This window comes from Orbicella franksi, chromosome 8, assembly GCF_964199315.1.
Source record: "Orbicella franksi chromosome 8, jaOrbFran1.1, whole genome shotgun sequence".
Lineage (NCBI taxonomy): Eukaryota > Metazoa > Cnidaria > Anthozoa > Scleractinia > Merulinidae > Orbicella > Orbicella franksi.
This window is the reverse complement of record NC_138152.1, coordinates 30,334,279-30,354,625: the sequence shown is the minus strand read 5'-3', so window position 1 is coordinate 30,354,625 and position 20,347 is coordinate 30,334,279. Positions and strand designations below refer to the sequence as shown.

The following is a 20,347-nucleotide window of genomic DNA, read 5'->3' as shown; positions in this document are numbered from 1 at the left end:
AAAAAATGCTGTTCCATTAGACCCTGAAAGCCCTTGGTTTCCGTTCATATGTTGTTTTCCCCTTGACGAGATTCTACTAACTGGAGAAAAGAGGAAATGTTGGAAATGGCAAGAAAATTTATCCCGTTTCTTCCTTTGTAGGTAGTCTATAATTTCTGTTTAATCTGACTTTCAAGGTCTTTGAACCGAATTTCCGGATTTTTCTTGTCTGCCTAGCACCCATGCACCCATGGAAGTCAAACGAGCCACGTTTCATTTTTTTCCCGTCACTCCTTGCAAGCTCAGTTCAATCATGGCGACTTTCAATATTCTCAGCTTGTGTATAGTAACTACTTTATTTACTCCTTTTCTCACTCATGCGGCGAATTATAAAGATGGAGATAAGGTAGGAAAATCATCTAAAGTTTTCTTTTTGTCTAGCAACGATAATTTATAGCAATCTGCCCATTTGCAGGTACCATTGTATGTCAACAAAGTTGGACCTTACTTCAACCCACAAGAAACCTACCATTATTACTCTTTACCAGTGTGTCGACCCGATAAGGTAAATATATTTGATAACGATCTATAGCAAGGGTTATTGCACATCAGGGGAAAAGAACTGCTTGACTTCTTTTCGCTAGCTATCTTTTAAATGCCCTCCTTCGATCGGGATGATTCATGTAAATTGATGCCCTGCAATTAATGTCGACCGAGGTGAGCTCAGTTTTAGGCCTAAATTTAATATAACAAGTGTGATCGATTGTTTTTATTTATAAGCAATTATTTCAAATTCGTTTTTTAGGTGGAACATCGCAGTTTAACACTGGGAGAAGTCCTGGATGGGGACAGAATGGCAGTTGCAATGCACGAAATCAATTTTAAACGTAAGCTTAACTTAGCTATTTAATAAGCTTAATTACGTATGCTTTCCAAGTCCAATTTCAATTTAAGGCTTATAAATAATTTTACGTCTGTACTGCGAAAGCCTATCTACTATCGTGAGGTCTTCGTTTCAAGGCCCAACTGGTTAAAAAGGCACTGTTATGTTGAATTTGTAAAGTTCAATTTTGTCTTGATGAAACCATTTTAGTGAAAGTTTTCCGTCGATATTTTTCATTGTTTGTTTGTTTTCTGGATCTGCTCCATACTGAAAATGTTAAAATTTGTTATCACTGGGCCTGATTGTCTACTTAAAGCAATAAGAATGAGCTTGTTTGTAAGAAAACTTGATATTGTACTGTGTAATAAGCCTAATATTTTTTTTATTTCAAGTATCAGTGGAAGTCTTTCTAAACATAGTTTTGTTTTTGTTTTCTAGAACCTGTTGATAACAAAGCCTTATGTAACGTGGAACTTCAGATGAAAGACATTGATCAGCTACGAGAAGCTATTGAAGATCTGTATTACTTTGAATTTGTTTTAGGTATGCTAAATGAAAAGCAAATCATTTCTTACATGATCTCAGGGTAGCTGGAGGTTTTGCACCCAAGTGAGTTCACTCCCACCAAGTTCATACCCACATTGACTCAACTAGCAATCAAGTCCTTAAAATTTATCTTTCTCTTGCTGAGCAAAACAGACAACATTGTGGGCATAATGAAACAAAATCACACAAAACGTGTTGATTTCTTGTTATTTAATGCACTGAAGGTGAAGGCGGACTCAAAATAGAAAGTTTATATTAATGAGTTTAGAGATGCGAACTTCATGGGTGAGAACTTGATTGGGTGCAAAACAGGTAATGTTCTTTTGAGTTGTAGGGTATGTGTACATCTTAAAATCCATTTGTCTTTCCTATCCTTTGGTTCTTTGGTCATCTTCAGCAGAATCAATCAATGATAATATTCCTTTTTTAAAAAATATTTTTCGTACCTTTTTTGTACAGATGATCTACCTTTGCGTGGCTTTATTGGTCATTTAGAAGAAAGTGGATTCCTGCCTCACAGTCACAAAGTTTTCTTGTGGGCTCACTTGAACTTTAACATTGAATTCAATGGAGATCAGGTATTTGGAAAAAACAATTGTTTATGGAGCTGTTAAATGAGTAGCAGAAATTATTTATATAGTGGGTGAGCTCAGTTTTGCAAGATACAGAGCTCTGTATAAGTGATCTTTAACCTTAATTTATTGTCAGTTCTTCGCTGCATTTCTTTTGTTAAATTTCATTTGAAGGAAACTTTGATACTTAACACTGGTCATGATTCCTTGAGACACTTACTTCAATCTCAAAATTAGAGAATCAAATTGTCATAAACAACACAGACAAAATTATGAACACAGTACACCCATGATCAACATTGGAAACATCTGCCCATCTTTTTTCAATTTCGAGATCAAAGGTGATGCATCCATCCTGAACTTTCTTTGAAAACTTGCAAGGAAAACAAAGGCCATCACCTGTTTGACACCAGTGCACATCACGAGTGTCCAAGTTATGAAGCTACGCAGAACGGTATCCGTAATATTTGTATTTATTTTTTTTTCAGATTATTTCCGCTAATGTTAGTACCGCCAATCATCAGCCAGTATCCCTTGACGATGTGCAGTTGCCATTAAAAGTGCAGTTCACATACAGCGTGATGTGGAGTTCTACTAAGTAAGTGTAACAGAGTCCCATACAGATTAAATCACCTGGTTATAGTTCAGGTGGCCTCATGGTTAGTGACTCCAGATATGGTCCAGGTTCGAGCCCTGGCCGGGGGACATTGAGTTGTGTTCTTGTGCAAGGCACTCCACTCTCACAGTGCCTCTCTCCACCCAATACAACATTATAGCTGGTGATTCACAACATAATTACGAGCCTGAAGGGTGGCTGGTCTTATTGAGAGCACTGGGTGAAGTGTTGTAATGCACAAGGGTTTCATTAAGGACCGGTTCAATGTGAGGACAATTTTGCCCAACTGGTTTGACCATTTAGAGGAAATTTTTTTTTACAAAGAAAGTTAGTTCAAAAAGTTTTGCCCACCTGTGAAAATCAGTTGCCCTCCTGTTGAAAACGTTATTGAAACTTCGGGTAATGCACTTATTGCATTGGACTCCAGACTTAAATCTGTCCAAGCTCACGCCCTAGCCTGGGTTACTGTGTTGTGTTCTGTAGCAAGAACACTTTACTCCAACAGTGCCTCTTAAAGGAACAGGCCAAAATGCTGTTAAGGAGTAAAACGTCTTGACCTGTCTTCCTTTTATTTTCTTACAATTTTATCAAACATTTTTTATGGGGATGAGTGATTGAAATTAATTGTCCGTCATCTAATTAAATCATTCCTTTCCTGTCTTACAAAGTACTCCATACTCAGAACGACTGAAAACAAAAGGAGCTGGAAACTTTTTTCCAAAGAGTTTGGAGGTAAGAGAATTATTGCAAACTTTTCAGAACAATTCTTTGGCAGCTAGTGTACCACTGTACAATGTTGCTGACGTGATCCTATACAATGACGTAATATGAACTGGCATGTATAGGGCGAGATGTGTAAGGTGAACCAGTCTGGATAAAGTGGTCTGGCCCAGTTTACATCAACAGTTTATATAGCATGTCCCATTCGTAGAGGTTTCATTACATGCCGGGCACCAAGCAAATTGACCGGCTGTGAGGATGATTTTGCCCACCTGGTTTGACCATCTAAAGTAAAGTTTTTCTTGTAAACAAATTCAGTTCAAAAAGCTTGCTCGCCTGTGAGAAGCAGTTGCCCTCTTGATGAAAACGTTAAGGAAACCCCTGGCCTTTCAGAACATTCCATTAAAGTAGTAATTTTTTACAATAAAATCAAGTGCCTACTGAGTTTTGTCAGGTTGCTTTTGTGTGTTGTAATATTTGACTCTCTGCATTTTCCACAAAACAGGTGTGACTATGTCTATGCACCATGTTCTTGAGCCAAGCATTTCCTTACTGGCCCTCCCACTCAGTTTTATAAAGTATCAACCTTTAAATGCCAAGAGTAATGGACATCTATGTTCCTCTTTAAAATTTTCTTCACATTGTTAAGGAGAGAACTCAAAAGTTAGAATAAAGAAAACCATCAACTAGCTAGCTAGGAAAAACTGTCTTGATGCATCGCCATATTCTCCAAACTGGCATTTGAAGATATGAGTGGTAATCAGGAACGAGAATTAATATTTTTTTTTATCTTTTTTCCTCTCCAGATCCACTGGTTATCAATTATTAACTCTGTGGTGTTGGTGTTCCTGTTGATAGGATTTGTGGTGATCATCCTGGTAATTCAACATACAGTGCACTTTGATTTTATTAGTTAGCGAATGAAGATGAGACTGAGAGTTTTGATAAAATACAGTTAACACGGTATTCACCCTCAGGAGCACTGCTTTAAAGAAGTTTTCATCTAAAGAGAGTTCAGTTACAAGAAACAAGTCAACCTTAGTGAGCTTTTGGGATTTTTCAAGAACACTTGAGAGATGTGCCAGACGCATTTGGCCGTATCATTAGCTTGTCTATGGACTTGTCTTACATGCCTGAACAACATAGTCAGACAGGTTTATGTTTTCACGTTAATAAATTTATTAGTCTCACAGGGGCTCTTGTCTTGTCTTTGAATTTGTGCGAGTAACTAGTGATGATCTGGCATCCCATCCTGAGGGAGTGTAGTAATATTCCTAGTTGCTTCCTAAAGTTCTGGCAGAGTTTCTAGCTTCTTTGATTTCTAGGAATAAAAGACGTAATGGTTTTAATGATATGTATGATATATAAATAATTACTTTGTTTTCCTTTCCACAGATGCGAGTCCTCAAGAGTGACTTTGCGAAGTATAATGTATCTGATGACGAAGAAATGGATGATATTGGTAAGTAATAAACCAGATCACAAGTATTTTGAAAGTCTTTTGAATTAACATCATTGCCAAGGTGAAGATTTTTCTTTCGCACAGTTGCTACTTTTTTATATGTGTTTAAATTGTATTACTTGCCTTCCAAGAATTTGGTGTGAAGTATTGGCATTGTAATTTGTAAGCATATCAGGAATTTTTCTTTCTGATGAATTGAAATTGATTCTTTATTTGTCCAGAACTCTCTTCATTGTGTCTGATGGATGGTCTAGATAATTATTTTGCTGTTTATTCTCATCACTTGTCCTCTTGGTAATGTGTTGATATTGTAAGGAGAAACTGACAATAACTGATGTTGACAATAACTACGTGTTTAATTTGATCCTTGGCTTTTCTCTGTGGTCTTGGATTGTTGTACGACACGGAGAGCAAATGGTACTTGTCAATTTTCTTTTCACCAGTTAAGGTTTCACCTTATAATTGGGCAAGTTACAACAAGTTGCCAACATTATCATTATAGTTTAGATAAGGTATTAAAAATGTGGTTTGTGTTATGGTAAAAGCTGGAACAAACAGACAGACAGACAGACAGATCAATAGACCAACAGACTGACAGACCAACAGCTGACAGGCAGACCAATAGACTGACTGACAGACAGACCCACCAACAGACAGACAGACTGACAGACCAACTGACAGACAGAGAGAAAGACTGACAGACAGACCAACTAGGACTAAGTGTGCTGTCATGTCTAAGAGCCCTTACTGACCACAGTAACACAAGGGAAGCCCCCTTTACTAAATTTTTCCCAAAGCTCTGTCTTAAATATATCTCTTTAACAATATGTTACAGATCAAGATGAAGTTGGTTGGAAGATCATTCATGCCGATGTCTTCAGGTTTCCACCATACAAGAGCTGGCTTTGTGCCATCCTAGGTGAGGAATGATTTTGTCTTGGTTCTCTATCTTATATATCATTATGATATTTCCCAGTGTCCTAAACAGGGTTGTATGTCTCACAAATCTCTCAGATTCAAAGAAAAATACCTGAAGTATGGAGGTTCAGGTTACTTTTAGCCCAGTTTAGGGATTTGCATTTTTATTGTTGAATTGGCAGCACCTTCTTTGGTATGCCATTGTCAGGACATAGGAGAATAATATAAGAATGAGATAGAGAACACATTTTGAATTTGTAGTTCCAGTTACCTTCATAGGGCCTTCACTCCTCATTGTTGCTCTTTGGTTAGCAGGAAAGGAGGCTATTGGTACAAGATGTTTAGGAAATCAGATAATTCAAAGTATAAACACTAAGGTCTAAAAACTTGTACTCATGCTCAATCACATACACATTCTACCAATCTGCACAAGTGTTATATAGTCACTTTGTCCCTCTGGGTGCTTTTTGTACCTGTCTAGGTGCTGGCTCTCAATTCCTCATGCTGTGTGTGTTCATCCTGATGATGGCCTTCATGGGCATGTTTAATGTACATAGGTAGGGCCCTGTAGTTAGGGTGCTGTTTTATAACCAGGTTCATCTGTTGTGTTACAGGCGTGGGTTCTCAGTTTCTTGCTCTTTCCTTCGGTATCATACTTTTGGCTTTGATGGGTTTGTTTAATGTTCACAGGTAGGAAGAATTGCTTTAGAGATGAAAACAAAGAGAATGCCTTCTTGTTCATAAGGGATGGAATTTTATTTTATTTGAGAGGGGAGCAGGGCAATTTTCATTAAAAAAAATTCCTGCACAACAAAAACTGCTGGAAAAAAATTGAGCAAGTGCTATCTACTTTCCAGGTCCTGAGTTTGACTTATAAAAAATTATTGCACAAACTATTGCCCACCAAAAAAAAAAATATGCACAACCCTCGGTGAGAAAAAATTTTGATGCCCCAGAAAATTGCCCAGCCCCTCCCCCCTTGAAAAAAATAATGGTCTGTCCCAAACTCTCCCACTTCTAAGACCCCTCAGAGTCTGTATAGCTAATAACTCTAACTTGTAAGCCTTAATTTGTGGTCTTCCATTCATGTCCCTAATATTTTCCCCCCACTTTCAAGTCTTCCACCCTAATATCTCCTTATCTCCCACATTAAGCCCTCATTTGTACACCCCTGTGAAAGTGCCCCCTTTTGAGACCCATCCCCTGTCACCATCAAAGCTCCCACTTCTAAGTCCACCCCCTCCTCTGCTCTCTCTTCTAAGCCACCAACTGCACCTTCCCCTCCTTCCCCCTACCTTTCTCCACCCCCTCCCCCAGTTACAGGAAAGAAGATTACAGAGTACTGATTATATTTTAACCCTACCTCTGCCCTCCCAAGAAGTGTTTTACATTGTAAGCCTTCCCTGAAGTAGATGGAAATGTATGTTTTCTAACTTGTAGAAAACATTATTTATCAATGTGTGTTATAATATTTTCTTAGGCATGGATCGATGAACACAGCTGCTGTTTTGTTGTATGCCCTGACCTGCTGTAAGTGATTGTTAGTTGGTTTGTTTAATTAATGCATGTCTGCCCAATTGCAGGCTTTCTACACTGTTGTATTTGGGCGTTTAAGCTCAAAGCCCTGGAGGAAGGGAGAGGGGGGAACTGTATTGGGCCCTTCTCTTTATGTAGTGTCTTTCTTCACTCAGGGCAAGGCTATGGTGCAAGAAAAATTACAAGGAGCCCAAATGTTTCTAACCGTGAAATCCTGGGTGCCCAGCATGTGAAAAAAGTACTTAGTTTTTCCAGTTGCCCAAAGGCAAAAGTTAGTTGCCTGTAGCACCCAGGTGCTTCTAGAGCACAGCCCTGCAGGACAGGTAGAATCTTTTGATGGATTAGAAGCAGAGTTACAATCACTCTTAGTGCTACTTGCCCCTAAACCGGAGATAAGCTCTGACATTATGGGTGACTAGACATGACTTTCTGTTCTCCTAACCTAAAAAGTACTAATGTATGGTGTTTTTGTTTTGTAACAGGTATCTCAGGATATGTGTCCAGTAACTTCTACAGAAAAATTGGTGGAACTAACTGGGTTTGGAATGTTGTCTTGACAACCAGTATTTTTTCTGGTAGGTGCTACAAACTACTAAGACAAGCTTGTGGAGCCAAGGATAAATGTCAGTGTTCAAATAAACAGGAATGAATTATTACAGTCTGGATAATATGGATTGAAATATATGGTTTCTTGACCCAGGAGAATAAGAAAAAAACAATTGATTTACTGTGAAGTTTGCCTAGTAAGTAATTTCTTTTACTTCCAAGAGTTTAACTCTGAGAGGTCTCGCAGCAAAAACAGAACAAATTGTCAAAAAATAAAATACCTGAGCAATGTCTACAACCCTCTGATCTCATGATACATGGTGCCACCCTTTCATTGCAGCTCTACTGATGAAATCATTGGAATAAGTGTTTTGGTTTTGTTTTTGCTATAAGGCCTATCAGAGTCACCCTTTCTGAAGGTGAACTAGATGTTCTAAATAGGCCATGTTTTCTCTAGATACTAATTCATTTGTGTTTTTTGTTTTCTTTCAGTGCCATTCTTTGTAATCTGGAGTATTATCAACTCAATAGCATGGTATTACCAATCTACTCAGGCTTTGCCGTACACGACCATTATTCTACTGATGCTCATCTGGTTGATCGGTTAGTCGCTATTTTAAAGACACTTACAGCTAATGCATAATGTTCAGTATTAGAGTCTAGCTCAGCACACTTATTTTCAGAGTATGAATGAGTTTATGCATACCCTAAAATGTATCGTTTCTTATATTTTCTGTTTCAGTGGGTTTTCCTCTAACTATTCTTGGTGGAATTTTTGGCAAAAACTGGGCAGGTAGCTTCAATGCACCATGCAGAACAAAGAACATTCCAAGGGAAATCCCTCCGATACCATGGTAAACAGAACTAAGTTTGCAGTTAAGACGTGAACTACTAATGTTCAAAGCAATTTACAGCATGTGTGAAGCTTCCAGTGGAACGCAACAGATACTGTACCAATGTGATAGTCATTTATTACTTCCATACCAAATATGAACCTTTTCCAAAATTCCAGGCTTAATGTGGTCCCATAAAAGTGGGTGTGTGAATTGTAAATTCTGTGGCAGATACAGGATTTTAGAGAAGGGGGTTCGAAATACGGACCACCAAAGGCAGTGAGTGCCTTGTGGGGGTTCCGCGGCATCTTCCAGGCTCAGAAAAATTTTAAAATTGAGGTCCTTAAAAATGGGATTTACAGTATTCTTAGGCCAAGTTTGACCAAACCCCCAAACCTTCCTAGATCCGCCCGACAAATTTCGGGCTCTAGGTTCTTTTTCTGCTAGTTTCTTATTTGCAGGATTTTACATCATTTTTTGTATTTATCTTTCATAAATGCCACATCTCTAAATGTAGTTGTAAATGAGCCCTGTATGCATTTTATTCGAGGAAGAAATCTGCTTTAAAAATATAATGGCAAGATTTATGGCTGACAAAAATATTGAATAAAAATCCTTGGTTAATTTACATTGTAATAAATATATCCATTTGAATAAACTGCAGGAGTGAAATAAAGTCTGGCTCCACTTTTCAAAGTTTGAAACAAGTGCTGGGAAGGTTGTACCCTTAATCAAGGAAAAGTATTATCAGAACAACTAGCACTTGCTAAAATACATGACTGTATGAATGGTGTGTCTGAGCCACAATTTTTTATTTTATTTTCAGGTATCGAAGCACCTCAGTGAGGATGGTTGTTGGTGGCTTTTTGCCATTCAGGTTTGTTGTTGATGTTTTCTTTTTATGGTCAAAATGGCTGATTGAAGCATTCCACTTAATTCTATTAAACAATAGGCATGTACACGAACAGCATTAAAGTGCTGGATATCGGGAAAATCCCAGGAGTTGTTGCCTTGCTGTGCATTTTAATAATGACATGCAAACCCTGTCCAAAGTTCAAGACTAACAAAGGATTGCATTTTTGGCTGCTGTCAATGATAATTAAGATGACAACAGCAAACCTTAAAAAAACAAGAACTAGTAAAACGGGTCAAAATATACCAATCACAACCCACAGATTCCTAGAGGTCCGCTAAGATGATTTCAAACTGCGAAACAAAGTGTTAATGGGGCAGAGATTGTGTGTTTTTGAAAGGCACAGAAATACACCCTCTTTTTTTGAAGTAAACTTCTAATCAGATTCCTGGAGGTCCACCAAGATGATTGAAAACAGCGAAACAAGCTGTTAATGGTGCAGAGATTGTGTGTTTTTTGAAAGGCACAGTAATACACCCTCTAATCTAGAACTAATTTCTTGTAATACCTTTGCAGTGCGATATCAGTGGAGCTGTACTACATCTTTGCGACTCTGTGGGGACGGGAACAGTACACGTTGTATGGAATCCTGTTTATAGTGTTTTTTATCCTGCTCAGTGTCACTGCATGCATCTCAATCGCCTTAACATATTTTCAACTTTCAAGTGAGGACTACCGTTGGTGGTGGCGTTCTCTGATGTGTGGAGGGTAAGGCTGCCTTGAAAACAAGACAATCTTATTTTTGTGATCAAACTTCACTCAGAGTAGAGTACAAGTCGAATAAGTAGTAGAGATGTACTGTTGCAGTATTTTTGCTACACTGTAAAATAATGATAGCTTCAATTTGGTGCAAAAATATGCAATGATATTTGTTTCAGAGAAAATATTTTCTTTTAGGGAAGCTGTTACCTGTTCAAAAGCCAAGTGTAGTCTGCTCAAAACACTTGGTTCTATCCAATTTTAATGATAATTTTTTGGGAAACTGATGAACTTGAGAGTGGAAAATGAAAATTTTGAAAAGGGGGGGATATTGTCAGAATTTCGGAAGTTTTGGCTACATCATGACATGTTTAGACAAACATTAATCTATTGTGTCAAAAAATATTTGGTGGAGAAAACAGGTTTACAGTGTGACTACTCTGACCAAGGCCTCGTAAGCAAATTCTTTGCAAATTGACCACTGGCATTTTAAAAGTTTTAAAATAGTCACTAATCAAAATGACCATATGGATAATTTTTTGGGAAATTATTGTTAACTTCATGATTTTTATTCATTAAATTTGTAGAAAATTTTGCCGGGCAGCCTTGGGTGGACTGGTCACACTGTAAAATGATTTTGTACAAGTCATGTATATCTCTCAGTTGTAACTTAATGAGACTTGGCTAGTTCTTCCTATCTTTGAATTTTTTTCCCTTATTTTTTTCAGTTCCACATCTGGGTTTGTGTTTGGTTATGCCATGTTTTACTACTACAAACGATCCAACATGTCCGGCATGCTTCAGTCAGTGCAGTTCTTTGGTTACACCCTGTTGACTTGTTATGTGTTTTTCCTTATGCTGAGCACTGTGGCCTTTGTGGCATCCCTTAAATTTATAAGATACATTTACGTTAACCTCAAGATGGACTAAGAAATTGAAAATGCACTCAATATACATTTGAGCAGTCAGACACAGGCAGAGAGGGAGTTTAGGAGATATGTAGCAAGATATTGGATAGCGTGTGCTTTATACAATGAAAATTTTCATTAAATGTTGCGCATGGTAATTTATTGTATACATAATGTTGCAAAGGAAAATAACAGATTTTAAAGTTCTTGCTTACTTTTAATTTTCTGCTAATGTTGGTCAATGTATTAATTTTCCTGGGGGAGAATTTTGTATTTATATTATATTCTGCAAAGAGGATTTTGATGTCTCAAGTCACTCCGGGGAAGCTGCACAAAATTATTGACATCAATTAACTTTGACAGATGATGGCTTAAATGGAGTTCAAAGCCAATCGACATGAGAAATGTAGATAGGTGATTTAAGCTTGGTCAGTTTTGGAGTTGTGGTGTAAAAATGGCTGAGGGGTGTTGGTCTCTGGGTTCAAGCACTCATGACTGGGTTCATTTGCATTGCATTCTTACCCCTGACATCCAAGTTTTGGACCCTCTTTAGTATCACCAAACAAGATTCTGGTGAGGTATTGGGAAACCTGCAAAAAAAATTGTGAGGAAAGTGCACTAGAGTCATTTTTAAAGACAAGCAAATTTCCATAAGCTACAGAAATGTAAAGATGCCCAGATTATTGTAGTGGCGTGAACTGTAGTTCCAAAGGGATGTATAATAATATCACTGTCTTATAAAATATTTTAAAAATGTTCAAGAAGTTGATGTGTGCTGATTGGTCAATTTGAATTCATATATTTCAAATGCATTATCATGTAATAATTCACCTTAAAGTTTATCACAAATTATGCACACACTAGTTTTTGAACATTCTGTATAGGGAATAGTAAAGTTACGCCTCATGCATTGTTGAACACTGCCACATGTATGAACCCTTTTGAATTATGATGATCACTTCTGGGACATGCTTCTCCATGCACTTGTCAGTATGCTTGTATAACTTTACATGCACCTGGGATTAACTATTTGCTTAATGTATTTTGCTCACCTCACTCTTTCTTGCAAAGATTGATGAGTCATGATTGAAAATTTTTGCTGTAATTGTTTTAGTTAAAATGTTCTTAAAATACGTAAAACTACTTTAAAATCGTATGATATTGTAAGTTGTATTTAGTAAACTTCAAGTATCCGTTAGTTGGGGTATCTTAATGGATTGAATTGTTCAGGGGTGGGGTAGGAGGTTGGTTGTGCCACTTGTCTCAAACTCTCTCACCAACTAGAAGATACAGAGCAAATCGGTGCCGATTTTGGTACTCGTTCCAGTCTAAATGCAACAATCTATGGTTCTTGTAAATCATTGTTTTGCTTAAAAGAGGAATTCATCAGTATTTGCAGGTGAAGCATTGACGTTTGATACTGTTAAAAACTAGTTACAACTTGTAAAATACACCTGAATCAGTGACACATTACCCGTCTCCCCCCAGGCCAATAAAAGAAATGTTAGTTGAAAAGATTAATCCTGATGTCTGGGGTGGACATGGGATCAAATGATCAAATGCTCTCTTTGCATTTGGTCTTAAGTTCTTGTACATTGATGGTAGAATTTTGCACTGCAACAGATTTTTGTGGTTTTTGTGGGGAAGTTTAAAGAAACACAAGAGTGCAGTTAGAACACAAATAAACAAGTCAATAAAATATTCTTGTGAAGGCAAACATTTCAATGGTTGAGTTCTTACAAGGGTGTTATTAATTTATGAAGTTAATATGCAACTCCCTTGTGATTGCAACAAGAGTCACTGGCATAATAGAAATTACAAGTACATCAAGCAATTTATTCCAGAGACGGTTTATTAATTTTTTTAGAATATATATAATATATATCACAGCAAGGCAAATTTTACAATATTATAAATGCATGGGTTTAAACACTGCTTACAATGTACTGATATTATATATTTTAGCAATAGGCCATGTTGGATAGATCAATATTCTAACATGGATACAAGGCTTTCAGGTGTCTTTCATTCCCAAAAGAGACTTGGATACAAAGAAAACTCCACCTAATCGATAAGTTTGTCCTGAAAGCCTTGGAGCCATGTTAGAATATTGATATATCAAACATGGCCTATTGATAAACACTTACAGGTATTTGCAGTGTGTGTTTCCAATTCCTCTTAAACCGGACTTGAAAATTGTGAGCTGGCCATAACTTTTCAGTCAAGCCCTATTTGTTCAAAGAAGAATAAAGCTTTCCACTGGATAAAATTACTATCCAGTGCATGGCATATGTTTTGTCAACACTTGCCCATTAAATAGTGATTTCTCCAGAGGATACCATTATCCAGCCTCTGAAAAAACCAAGCACTGGAGCTTAAGTGTAAACAAGCAAAACATCTTTGCTTGTCATACAGCAAAAACCAAAGGCGACGCAGCATTTTCAACAATAAGCAGGCCCTACTTTCCCTTGAGTCAATTATTGTAAATCAAGGTAAAATGCATTTATTGCTTTGCCCCCAATTTGTGCCATTTTCCGAATTGTTTTCACTCCTTATTTCCTCTCTTGAGGAAACGCTCAGAGTAAAAAAGCAGCCACTTGTGAATCTGCAAAATAACATATTGTGAATTATTGATGAAAAAGACCATGTCATAGTTGAGCCTGCCAAATTTTGCCATTTGTAACATATTACTATTACTTTCAATAAAATTTGACTCGAAGACAATAGTTTTCATCCATTCAACAATCAATCATATGTTAACTCAAGTCTTATATCAAGGGGTATTTTTATCATTTTTTATCCCGTTCTGTGGACTGGATATAACCAATGAGAACATAAAAATGTACAAATTATGTACTTTACATATTCAACAAAATCCGGCAATTTCACTGTACTTAACAATATTTCACTGTTTGTCGTATATTAGGAACCACTTAAATTCACTGCATGTAATTTAAAATCCTAAATATTCAATATACATGTGCAGCTTGATTTATAAGGACAGATTCCAGGTACTAAAATATTTTAAAACTTCACTGAGTTTAACGAGCAAACATAATTATACAAATTATACCAGGTTGCAAAAAAGTTTGACATAAACATTAAATTAAGCAATATTATCATAAAGCTTGTGGTTGTGGCCAATATATTAACTTGTGCTCTTATTCGCTAATTCATGCACATTAGTCTCCCGTAATGCCTATGGGCCGATTACTGGTCTGCAAAACCAAAGCAAAAAGCTTAAATTTGACCTCGAATGTTTGGTCTTCACAGGAAAATCTCAAATCTCGGCCTTGCTATATAGGTCCCATGCAATTTGCGATTTTCCCATTAAGGCCTCACTCACAGTTAATAAGTAGTTATTAATGATTATCCGTTACTTATACCTGTCAAGTTATGTCTAATCCAACCAACCAATGAGTGAAGTACAAATAAATACACTGCATAACATTGTATTCTCTCTGGAGGCTAGTTTAACAGATTGCACCAAAGTTTAAAAGTCTGGATTTTGCAAACAAAGATTAAGTCCCATTGCATAGATGTGTGTAACATCTCAAATTTCTCGCATGCATTGGTCATTGTTTTCTCATTTTGCCTACTGACATGTCTGACTGAAATGGTCAACACATTACATGCCAGTAAACACAGAACACTTGGTTCAACCCATCAAAAATGCATTGTAACAAGATTTGGCCAAAATCTTCACCATAATCAAAACAACAGCCAACTTTTGCATTATAAAGATATATAATGCTGTCAGAAATTATTAACTATTATAATGTAATGAAATTAGATATATCATTAATTGTATGTGTTATTATTTCTATCTTTTTTCAACTTCTGAAACTTGAGTTTTCTTTTTGTGTCTTGCATGAGAGCTGGCTTTGGATGCATTTTGTCTTCTTTCCCAGAGATCAGGTTGATACGTCGTAAATTTCTCCCTAGTCACTTTCTGCACCATGAAGAGTGGAGCCTTTGGTGTGCTAGAGAGAAAGAACAAACCTGGGTGTTAACTAAGATACAAGAAGGTCATTGTTAGGTAAAGGTGAAGTCTCCATATCAGCCAAGTGGCCCATCAGGCTGGAACTTATCCCGGTCTCTGAAGCATAAAGCGACTAGTAGTATATCTACTCCCCTGCATGAATTCGTCGGTACCCATTTATACACCCTGGTAGAGAGAGGCACTGCAAGAGTAGTGTCTTGCCCAAGAACACAACACAATGACACCAGCCAGGGCTTGAATCCAGAATGCTGGATTCAGAGTCAAAGCACTAACCATAAGGCCATTGTGCCTCATGGGAGAAGAAGGCCGTAAGCTAGGACAATATTTGGGTATCCTGTGCATAAACACTCCTCAGGGAAGATACTGGGATCTACCTACTCACAGAATACCCACTTTAATTCAGAGCCTTGCCAAAGACTGCCTGACAGAGGGTATGTAAAACTTGTTGATGAAAATAGGTCTGAGATATTTTAGGGGAAATTTTGTCTCTTGTGATTATTGTCATCCAGTAAGAATCTAGCAGCACCCTGTAGCCTTCACGGGCATAACAGATTTCAGAAACGTCTTGGGTTGTTTAAAAAGGGGATAACGCTATCCACTGGATAAATCACTATCCAACAGATAGCCTGGTTTGTTTTGTTAACACTTATCCACCATCCTTGGAGACCCAGGGGCAGTTAGCTGGGACAAGAGAAAATAAATCGGGCAAAGAAATGAAACCTGCGACGCTTCATTTCTTTGCCCGATTTATTTCCTCTCGCCCCAACTAACTGCCCCTGGGTCTCCGAGGATGCTTATCCACTGGATAGTGATTATCTACTTAGTGGATAGCGTTGTCCAACCTTCGAACAACTAGGGCCAGATTTTTTTTTGGCTAATCATGCACTTTAAAGACCTTGTAGCCAAAATAAATTTGACCTCTCTCTCAAAGTGTCTCTCGTAAGCTGTTGCCACAGGTTTTGCTTTTTTGTGCTAAAGTAATAACCATTCGGGAACACTACAAATATCTTGAAAGAATGAAATCACTAGACTAAGTCATAGGCAATTGTTTGGTTCAAATGTCAAATTTATTCTCTTAGCCAGGGAAGAAGCAAGCAAGAGAAGAGAGTCATCCATTTGAAGTACAGATGGGCATTTGTTCTTCTGTCTGTGGCTGGAGATATTCATCACATTTAACATTAATGACAACTTACCCATTACTGCCATCTCTTTGACCTTCATTCACCTTTGAATTGAAATATTGAAAAAATGTTACCACTGTATATGACAAATGATATTTATACTAAATAACAAAATATATATAAAATAATTATTATAACTCAAAACGTTTTCAAACCGGTCAGTGTAAAATGAAGATTGTGGACTGCAGACTGCAGACTTTTTAACTAAATCCTATTACCATTTTAATCATTGAGAGTTAACTGAAAACAGGCTAACTGGAGCATTATTTAGGCTAACCTGAGTGATATTCAGGATAACTGGAGTGACATTTAGGCTAACCGGAGTGATATTCGGTTTGATCTAATCAAAGCAATATTCAGTCTAACCAGAGTGCAGACTTTCACTGTAATAAGCCTGAATAACCCTGTGTGACGGTAAATACTTTAATGGAAATATTACAATATACACTCAAAAAAGTCTGCAGTCTGTATTTTACCCTTAGGCTGTATTTTACCGCCAGTCTGCAGTCTGCAGTCTGCAGTCCGCAGTCTGCACTTTACACTGACCCTTCAAGAAGCACCCACCCCTACCGCAGCCCCCAACAAAGTATAACCTGCCCATTTTTTCCTTGGTAACCCCTAACTTTCTATTCTAAAATCTACTTTCATTGTGTAGTTCCAGAAAATATCCATACCTCCCCCACAGAAGGGATTTTCTCTAAGACCCCACCACCCCTCTGGAAATTCCAATAAAGCTTTACACACTTCTTTATATTTTTTGGTTTTACAGAACCCCCACCCCCCAGGAAATTCCAATTCCTTCTGTGGGGGAAGTGTGGATATTTTCTGGACGTGCACATTACAAAATTCTGCAGTTTGAAACCAAACCTGTCACATGAAAAATTGTTTACTTACAGTTTGTGTTTTTTTCTCCCATACAATCTCCTCTTGACAAGGCTCTTTCACACCACCAGTCAGTTTCAAGGGCTTTGATATAAATTTGACCTCTTGTAGTGCCTGTGGAAAACCAGTGGATATTTTACCAAGGAATTCCTTTAAACTAGCCACCAGGGAGGCTAAATCAAATTCTTGACAAGAGTTTTCCGGTATTTGTTTGTTTAATTCCATTAACAAGGCAGAAGTGTACGCTGCAAGTGTTGACATTTTGTCCTGTCCACTTGAGAAAGTGCCAAAAGAACCAACCGCTTTACTTTGGTATTCTTCTGACATCAGGGGATCTGATGAAGCCACACTTGAAGACATATAATCTCTTGAATGTCCATTCACTTTGTTGTTATGAGTTTCTTCGGTGTGAGATTTTTGTCGCTTTAATCTTTCCATAGCCTGCTCGAGTTTGGAACGATAGCTTCCCTCCAGCTCCTTTATTTTGTCTTCGAGTTGTTTGACTTTAGCTTGTAATTTTTCTTTTTCGCTAGCCAGCTCTTCATTAGTCCTGGATGAAATCTCCAGTTTTTCTTGCAGATTTACAATTTGAATTTGCAGTGCATAAGAGGATTTCTGATCTTTCCGCTGTAAGCTGCGAGCCTTGATCTGATAGTCCTCCAGAGATCTTCTTTCTTCCACGAGTTGATTGACTCGGTTCTCTCGACGTTGAAGTTCTTTATTCGCGCTGCGTAATTGGTGCTCAAGCTTAATCAACATGTCTTGAGACTCTTTTCCCTGGCCTTCAAGCTTAGCTTTTTCTCCTTTGATCCTCTTCAAATCCGTCTCAAGTACCTGAATAGTGGCCACGCTTGCATCCAAACGCGCCTTTACGAGAGCAAATTCACCTGGTTTTGTTGCGGGTGAAACCGAGTTCACTTCGAGTCGTTGTTTCTCGTGTTCTAACTCTCTAATCTTCTTCTCGCTGCTTTGTAGCTTACCTTCCAACTTTGAAATGTGGCTTCTTAAGATATCCATGCATTCTTTATCATTTCGTCGGAGGTCTTCCTCTAATTCCAACTTTAATTGGAGGGTTTTTACCTCCTCCTCAAGCCTGGCTTTGTCTTTTTCAATCACCGCTTCCTGTCTTCTCAAACGAAGAATCAATTCCTCCTGCCAAGCATCGCTTCCACTAGAGGCATCACTAAGCTCAGTTAAACTAACATCGGCCTTTTCTGCGCCGACATATCCACTCCCAAATCCTTTTGAAACTGAGCAATCAACTGCGTGATTTGGTGATGTTATCAGCGACTTACAGCCTCCTTGTTTTTGAAAAACAGCGCTCCATTCGGCCGAAAATGCCGCAGGATCTAACAAACTGTCGTCGACTTTCAGTTCATCAATCTTGCTAGGCAAACCGAAAGAGAACCCATTGTAACTAGCCGACCGCTTCATGGCGTTTCCCCGCAGTTTCGCTAGATCCGACATGACAGCGGCGGGACTTCGAGGAATGCGAACTCGAGAAGGACGTTATCTTTAGCTCCAAACAAGACGGAGGGCAGAGATGGGAAGGTGACATCCACAGGTTAAGTCAAATGAATGCTTTCGCGAGGCTCTTGTTTCCTGTGTTTCTAACAATCATACAATTGTACATTTTTGGACACGTTTAATTTAATTTTAGGCGATACGATACACATGACCTCCCATGAATGACGCTTTGTCACGAAAAAGCTAGATACATCGCGTCGCGTGACAGAGTGCCACGAAAAAGTTCCTGGCGCTGCGCCAGAACTGGACTAGAACTCTTAAAGACTGTCATTTGTTATCCATCTCGTTATTTGTTCCTTTTTGTATATTTAAGTTTCGGCAGTTTTTTACCTAAAAGAATTTAACCTTGGAATCACTATAGATTTGAACTTTATGTGACAAATATAACTGTTCTATTGGAAATTATTCTCAAAATCAAAGCAACTCACAATAAACTGGTAAAAACAATGCACAACATTTTACACCTCTTATTAGTTTCATTTTCTGGTGAACTGCTCAAAATGTGTTGCTCCAAAAAATATCCATAGCTTCCTCCACAGGGCTTGTTTGGTTTGAACCACCCCACCCCACCCCCCCAGAAATTCCAGTTTGGCTTCATAGATCTTCATACATGTACCATTCTTGGCTTCTTTGGCCCTCACCTCCTTGGAATTTCTAATGTCTTTCCGTGGGATGGGCATGGCTATTTTCTAAACCACAATGGAAAACAGTTTTTGGCAAAAATCATCATCGTCATCATGAACTCAAATTTTTTTCATCAAAAGGTCAAGTGACCCTGATATTATCAAAATTCACACTAAGGTCATGTCCTATTGCGATCAATTGTTTCAACTGCAACTGGTTTGGGTTCATACAGTTGACCTTTCTCGATAGAAATACTTTACCAACCGGTTTTGGTTGAAATGCAGTAACTCTTGGGAATAGTCCGTACATGAGCTACAATCACGCTACATAATCATGCAAAAAGCTTTTACAACCGTTTCACCTGGTTTGAGGCCAGTTGAAAATGTTGATCAACCAAACCAACCAAAAATGGTTTTTCCCCAATAGAACGCAAAAAATCCCAACTAAGCCAACCAACCAAAAATGGTTGATCCCAATAGAACATGATCTAATTCACTAACTCTGTGATGCTGTTCTTTTACGACACATTTTATGCAAATTTCAAATCTCTCTTGACTACATTCCTCAGGAGAGATGACATTTGAAAGATGAGATGGTCCAGCTAAGCAAGTTCATCAAATAGTGCTCAAGTGAACTCTTGTTTGCATTTTTTGCAACACAAGATGAGTGAAACTTAAGGAAACAAGAACATTATTACTATTCTGTATTTTAGATATTCAATTAAGGTATATTTTAGACTTTTATTTTTTAGAGGACCCCCCCTGAAAACCACCTCTAGGTGATTGGAGGCCTCCTCACGAAATATAAATTCATTATTATTTATTATTATTAATATTATCCTGGATCAGCAAAACAAATTTAAAAAGGCACTGGTGCAAGGAGTAAGAGGGTTCATGCTACAGAAACTGGGGTAAGCTAAATCAAATTCTTGACAAGAGTTTTCCGGTATTTGTTTGTTTAATTAGTTAGAGGGTTCATGCTACAGAAACTGGGGTAAGC

The 20,347-nt window shown here is 37.9% G+C and overlaps 2 protein-coding genes across 3 annotated transcripts; one reads left to right on the top strand and one right to left on the bottom strand.

Annotated features, from left to right (window-relative positions):
• Positions 1-235: 235 nt before the first annotated feature.
• On the top strand, positions 236-12,329 carry LOC145494388 (transmembrane 9 superfamily member 1-like). 2 transcript variants are annotated; one of them, XM_081473840.1, is made up of 18 exons: positions 236-385; positions 455-544; positions 785-866; positions 1,301-1,405; positions 1,868-1,986; positions 2,469-2,578; positions 3,265-3,328; positions 4,123-4,194; positions 4,712-4,778; positions 5,614-5,697; positions 6,311-6,386; positions 7,177-7,226; positions 7,715-7,807; positions 8,271-8,381; positions 8,521-8,632; positions 9,438-9,488; positions 10,041-10,232; positions 10,952-12,329. In XM_081473840.1, exons 1-18 carry the CDS (start codon positions 293-295, stop codon positions 11,151-11,153), a joined length of 1,773 nt encoding a protein of 590 aa, XP_081329966.1. In that variant the 5' UTR covers positions 236-292; the 3' UTR covers positions 11,154-12,329. The 2 variants fall into 2 exon arrangements, with proteins under 2 accessions (XP_081329966.1, XP_081329967.1); XM_081473841.1 differs by lacking the exon at positions 6,311-6,386 and adding an exon at positions 6,178-6,253.
• Positions 12,330-12,930: 601 nt separating this feature from the next.
• On the bottom strand, positions 12,931-20,100 carry LOC145494392 (uncharacterized). The gene is made up of 3 exons (XM_081473846.1): positions 17,210-20,100; positions 16,328-16,359; positions 12,931-15,114 (listed from the first exon to the last, which is right to left on the bottom strand). The coding sequence occupies exons 1-3, from the start codon at positions 18,662-18,664 to the stop codon at positions 14,955-14,957; spliced, it is 1,647 nt and encodes a 548-aa protein (XP_081329972.1). The 5' UTR covers positions 18,665-20,100; the 3' UTR covers positions 12,931-14,954.
• Between the last annotated feature and the right edge of the window lie 247 nt (positions 20,101-20,347).